Here is a 6,558-nt window from a genome sequence, read left to right on the forward strand (position 1 = left end):
ACACACACACACAGACGCACCAAAAACAATACCTCCATTTTTCATGGAGGTAACAAACAAACAAACAAACAAACAAACCTGCGGGAAGCTGAAGACAGTGCTGAGGACCCAGCAGGTGATGATCATGACTTTGGTGCGGTGAGGAGCGCCGCTCTTACTGAAGGGGAACAGCACGGCCACCGCCCGGTCCACACTGATGGCCACCGTGATCAGGGTAGACTGGTACAGTCCTATCATCTGGAAACACACACACGTGGGGAAGTTTCAAAAGGGTGCCCTTTGCAGTGTGTGTGTGTGTGTGTGTGTGTTTGTGTGTGCATGTGTGTGTGTGTGTGTGTGTGTGTGTGTGTGTGTGTTAATGTGTGTGTATGAATGTATGTGTGTATATTATGTGTGTGTGTGTGTGTGTGTGTGTGTGTGTGTGCGCGCGTGTGTGTGTGAATGTGTGTGCGTGTGTGTGTGTGTGTGTATGAATCTCTGTGTGTATATTATGTGTGTGTATGTGTGTGTGTGTTGTGTGTGCTGTGTGTGTGTGTGTGGTGCGTGTGCCATAGTGAACTATTCACATTCGATGGCTATCACAATAGCATATTGCATGAAAAATATTTTTCAAAAATCAATATAGTCACGTCTCCACATACTAAGTTGACGTAACACTATCCCAATGTATATCGACATTCATTGCGCAAAAATACAGAAAACTGTGATGAAAAACCGTTACCGGAAGTATCTTGGGCTAATTTGGGGAGGGGGGTGTGGGCCACCCAGAAAATAAAGGACTTGTCTTGGGGCTTTCTTCTGCATGTGCAGTTGTAAACGCCATAAATGAATGTATCCGTGAATAGTTGCAATGTAATCTAAAATGTATGTATGAAATGTATGTATGGAATACTGATGCAATTGTACTAATGTGGGGTCGTGTGGCGCAACGGCAGCGTGCGCGACTCGGAATCAAGAGGTCCCGGGTTCGAGTCCTGACATGCCACCGATCTTATGCCCTTGGGAAAGGCACTTTACACGACTTTCCCCACTAGACTCAAGTGAAAATGAGTATTGTCTGTCCAGTATACGTTTCTATGTGCGGGACACAACACCAGCAACAGCTGCCTGTGTTCCGCGTGTATTGCACTGTTGCAATTTCAATAAATCTAAATCAAATCATTAAATCAAAATGTGGGGCAGTATGTGTCAAATTATACAGATGGCATTATTTCGCGTTTATACGGCGTTTTGCCGCCCTGAGATGGCATTGGATGTCTTTAAGGGGCCCAGAAGATGCTATCATACATTAATTGTGCCGCAGAAAGAACAAAGTTAACACGAAACTAGAAAGGCCACATTTGCTTTGGAGCAAATTCAGCATGACTTCACATTTCACGACATGGCAGGGAAAGAAGGAGAAATACAAGGGAAGACAATTCTTTACATTGATATAACTATAGTATGAAGTGACAACAGTCGGATAGCTATCCCTTACATTATTGGTAGGGATTTTTAATTTCATAATGCAAACTGTTGATTTTCAAGATAAAAGAAGCGTTTATGCCCCGCATTCCAATGCTGGAGCAGGAAAGCTTGACATACCTACCAAAACACTTGAATAAAGTTGATACTGTCAATATGGCATGGCTTTGTACAGGTGTTAATTGAGTTAACCCAATCAGATCCGAACAGCCAATCAGCAAGGAGAATAGAGGAAAGCTGCATGCCTATTGGTTGCCTGCTCTACATGCCATTCTGATGACTCATGCCCAAATATGGCAACACACTGTTATAGTACATTTTCTATAACACAGCCAAAAAGCTCAAATAAAACGATTGTAAAAGCCTGAAAAAAACACCTGGGGGTATTTGCCCACTCTACCTCCATGCCAAATTTCATGTAATTTGGCCCCAAAATGAAGGAGTTGAATCAATTTAAAGAAATGGCAGGAGAAGAAGAAGAAGAAGTAACGTGAGCAAAAACAATTTGAAGTCATAATGACCAGAACGTTTTCGGCATGCAACAAAAACCTCTTGGGAAGCCTAATGAGATCGAAAGGATGGCGCCACTGCCGAAAAACATAAAGCTGAACAAAGTAAACGAAATTGATTTCCAATAAAACTACGCATATATATATATACCCTATGCATTATAACAAAAATAGAAATACATTTGTACATGAATTTTTTTAAGGAATATTTTTTTTTACATTGAAAGGATGAAAGTTTTGCTCGTTCTTATATTCTTCCACTGGTGACGCAACACGGTCATTTTTTGTTTTGTTTTTCTTTTAATGCCCGCGATCATGATAATGATCATTCTGGGATACACCTGAGCGAAGTGAGGAATGTCGTGTAAAGTGCCTCTCCCAAGGGCACAAGGTTGGTGACATGGCAGGATTCGAACCCAGGACCTCTTGGTTCTGAGCCGAATGCCCTGCCATTACGCCACACGACCCCACCTATTTTTCGAATTCGCTATTTATTGCGACGTTGTCTACAGGCCTTCAAATAGTCAAACGATTTTGATTGTGTGAGAAAACACGGTTGTCCCAACACACCCCCGTCAAACTCCTTTCAAGCCGTACCCGGAAATTCGTGCCGTACCCGCTCAAAAATTCGCAGCGAAGTGTTCTCAAGATTGGGCGCGATTTGTACGACGCCATTCGGCAGATAGGTGGCCAGGAATATTTACCAGAGCATAGGCTATATGAGGTTGTGTACCGTTGCCGTACAGGGTATTTAGACACGTCTTCCGAGTGACTACGCACCGGGGCTGAGCGATATCCGCCATTGGGTACGGCGAAAAAGTACAGGGTACGGCACGAATTACCGGGTACGGCTGGAAATTTTCGCGGGTACGGCACGAATTTCCGGGTACGGCCAGAATTTTTGAGCGGGTACGGCTTGAATTTCCGGGTACGGCTTGAAAGGAGTTTGATGGGGGTGCAACAAAAATCGCAGGATGTACATGTATCTGGCGATTTCTATGGCCTCTCACATGTGAAACGATTGCGCTCGTAGGTTTTGGCGGTATTTTTTTAATGATAAATCAATGACAGGTTTCTACCTGAAAATTCAGTTGAGTACAATGTGCCGTGGTTTTCTATTTGTCTGTTTATATTAAAAAGTTATTCAAAGAAGTCGCCAATATTTTCCCAAAGTTTTTCATATCTCAACAAACAACAAAAGACTATATTATTGCTAAAGTCCCCAACCCATCTATTTTTCAAAGGGTCGGACAATTGTCTGCCTCCTGCCTCCTGAGAAGAAGTCAAACCCCCTAATAGCATGGCAAGAATAGTTTTTTTATTTATTTTTATTTATTCACATATATTTATTGAGTATTGGGCAGGAAGCAAAAGTTGCTTATATAACACCTTCTACTCAAAAACATACAACGAGTATAAAACACATTGACGAGATACATGCATAATTACAAGGTGGATAAGGAGATAAATACAAACAAGACAAGTTGGTGATCTATCAATTTCGAGAATCTAGCCGTACAGTAAATGAAGTTTTAAACTACTAGTATATCGAAAACATTACAGTTTCGTAGGTGTGAGAGTGATGTAGAATAGTTTAATAGAATAGAATATGTTAGAATAGCAGTTACCTTATTTCTCTTACCTGTTCATATATTGTATATCTACTGTTTATCCTGTATACCAACGTTATTAGATTTAAGTAGAGATAGTAGGTTTAATAACTACATCGTACACGTAGAACTTCATGTTAGCATATAGTTTTATATCACTACATTTTTCTTGTCAATGTCTGTATGCAATTAGCCCTCGGGCATGAACTTGCAATATAATAAACTAACTTAGGCCACACCGACTTAATTTTATGGATGACATCCGCGCGCGCATTGATTTTCACCTGTTCTAAAAAAAATCACGTCCTCCGAGGCTCTAGGCCTGGGTACTCCATGGTAGTTAGCGACATTATGGAGCCGGTGGTAACTCTGGAGGACGGCACCCAGGCTACCGAAGCTCCACGATCGATGGCAAGATCTCAGTACATACGTACAGTGCCAATTCATAAATTCCGCAAAAAGCCAGCATGTGCCGGCTTATCGTACGTCGCTATGTACTGCCGCAAATTCACAATACCAGCTTTGTATTCCTGTGGTTTAGTAGCATTTTTATTTTTGGCCGGAATTTTTTTTATTCGCCCGCGCGCACTAGTTTGGGGGTCTTCAGAGGATGGCATCCATAAAATGAAGTCGGTGTGGCCTTATATTGAATTGAAAGCTTTTATTGTGTGACCGTGTCGATAATAACATTGCTGAAGGGGAAGTGATAGCAATAGATGGCTGCAGATGGTCTTATATATTACAAGTACATGATTTTCCTGAAAATCCGTCGAATGTTGCCCTAGATGCATTCAGGTCACCACGCTAGCTAAGATTGAAGATTGAGAAGATTGTTGGTTGATATCGACGAAGTACACTCATCGATCACACAGATACTAGCCAGCCACTCTTTCATTAGTTAGGTTAGCCTTATGAAAGTGTAGTTAATATGTACTAGTAAACGACATGGAGGAAACCATTCCAGCGCTCAGATGAGCCTGGTGTGGTCACGTATTTCGCATCCCCCCATTCTCAATAACAAGAGCTGCCCTAACATGACAACCAACTGGAAAAAGAAATAGAAGGCGGCCTAAAGAGACATGGAGGAGATCTAAAAAAAAAGAGAGGACTGAATCTCGATACAGCCCCGGACACAGCTGCAGATAGGGCTAGATGGAAATCCTTCCTGTCGCCTCAAGAACCACTAGGTTCAGAAGAGGATTGAATGAGTGAGTGAGCGAGTAAGTGAGTGAGTGAGTGAGTGAGTGAGTGTGTGAGTAAGTGAATAGACGCCATACTTTGTACCCTGTACAATTATTGTGCAATAAAAGTTATTATCTAATGACAGAAAGTCTGCCGACAATGATAAGATTACGAATGGATATACCTGCAGAAACTTGATGATCCTGCACATGACTTCCCCGGCCTTCCAGGAGACGGTAGCGGCCCAGGCGAGCTCGGACGGCATGGTGACGAAGGTGACCAGGGAGTCCGCCACGGTGAGCTGGAACACCAGGGAGTGGAGAGGCGTCCTGCTGCGGGAGCGGGACCGCTGCATCACCGCCAACACAGACACGTTCCCCGCGGCGGCCCACAGGAACAGGAACGACGTGATGATCACCTTCATCAGGTGGTGGTCGCTGAAAGTCGGCACGGCGGGGTGGGTCGTGTTGGTCACGTTAGTGTCCGCGCCGGTCGGCTCTATGAGCAAAGGTGTTGGGCTCAGGCCAGACGATGTGTACGCCGCTTCGTCTGTCGGAAGAACCTCGTAGGTCAGATTCACGACTGACCATCTTCCCTTGGTGAGAGCCATGGTTTTGACCACTTCGAAGTCGCCTTAGCTTGTACTCGTGTTATAGTGCCTCCGCGTTCAGTCAGCATCCGACTGCAGAATACAGATTCCTAGGTGTTCCCGTACACACAGCCCAGCCAACTTATAATGGTGCCCACGTCATCACTGTTAGCATACGATAATGTTGTGGTTTTGGTAACGCTGCTCAGGCCATGTTGATTTGATTATATGGATGACATCCACGCGCGCATGAATTTTCGTCCGTTTCCAAAAAAAAAAAGAAATGTTTTCAACCATACTGTAAATCGTACAAAACAGTTGCAAAATGAGCAAATATATACCGTAAGTTTAAAAAAAATATTTGAAAACGATACCAATATCATAGAATGCCTAAATCAAACGAAAAAGACCAAAATGTAAAGAAATGAATTCGAAGAGTAAATAATTCGCCATACCATACTCTATGTCATTTGTTCAACCTTCATAACAACGTAGATTTCATGATAAAGCAACCTTTTTTTTATTTGCACTCTCGCATCAGTTTTTGGGTTCCCAGAAGATGTCATCCATATAATCAAATCAACATGGCCTTATGTGAAAATGTGTCCAGCTCATTATAACATCTACACACGCCCAGAATCTGTATTCTGGCAACATCCGATGTCCCTTGCACAACGGTAACGGGGTGTACATAATGCAACTACATTCTCAGGGGAGATAACCAATACAGTGTTCAAATAGGAAAATACATTAAAGAATGTTTCGATCTTAGAGAACACATGTTAGAGAATAGTTAACCTTTATTGTTACATCATACATATACTCTGTACGTAAGATGACGTTATCCACACATGTATTTAGCTTTGTTAGATCTTTAGTTAAGTTGTAGAAGACCATACAAAAGTCTCTGTACTTTTTTGTTGTGTCAATAAAGAATCTCTATAATGGCAGAAGAGCCATATTTAGATTGTCGTCAAGTTGGTAAAGTAATGGATATGTATCAAATGTAATGTGCAGTTTAAAAAGAAGCTGGAGTGTAAAAATGTGCTTAAGCCGAGCACCTTTTCCCCATAGAAAACCCTACCTACAGACAGGATTTTGTAATAAAGTATTGAATATCAAGTGAATAATATGGTCAATACTGACCGAAGGAGGCCATACGAGTATAATTTTGAAGTTCTTTATTGACAAGCACTTGTTTAAC

General features: G+C 42.2%; 1 protein-coding gene across 1 annotated transcript; it reads right to left on the minus strand.

Annotated features, from left to right (window-relative positions):
* Positions 1 to 78: 78 nt before the first annotated feature.
* Positions 79 to 5,375, minus strand: LOC109472109 (gonadotropin-releasing hormone receptor-like; the record flags this gene model as incomplete). Its single annotated transcript, XM_019771685.1, has 2 exons — positions 4,950 to 5,375; positions 79 to 237 (listed from the first exon to the last, which is right to left on the minus strand). Coding segments are annotated over exons 1-2 (585 nt in total), but the record flags the coding sequence as incomplete, so codon positions are not given.
* Positions 5,376 to 6,558: the final 1,183 nt, after the last annotated feature.

This window comes from Branchiostoma belcheri, unplaced genomic scaffold (genome assembly GCF_001625305.1).
Source record: "Branchiostoma belcheri isolate BF01 breed outbred unplaced genomic scaffold, Haploidv18h27 scaffold269, whole genome shotgun sequence".
Classification (NCBI taxonomy): Eukaryota; Metazoa; Chordata; class Leptocardii; order Amphioxiformes; family Branchiostomatidae; genus Branchiostoma; species Branchiostoma belcheri.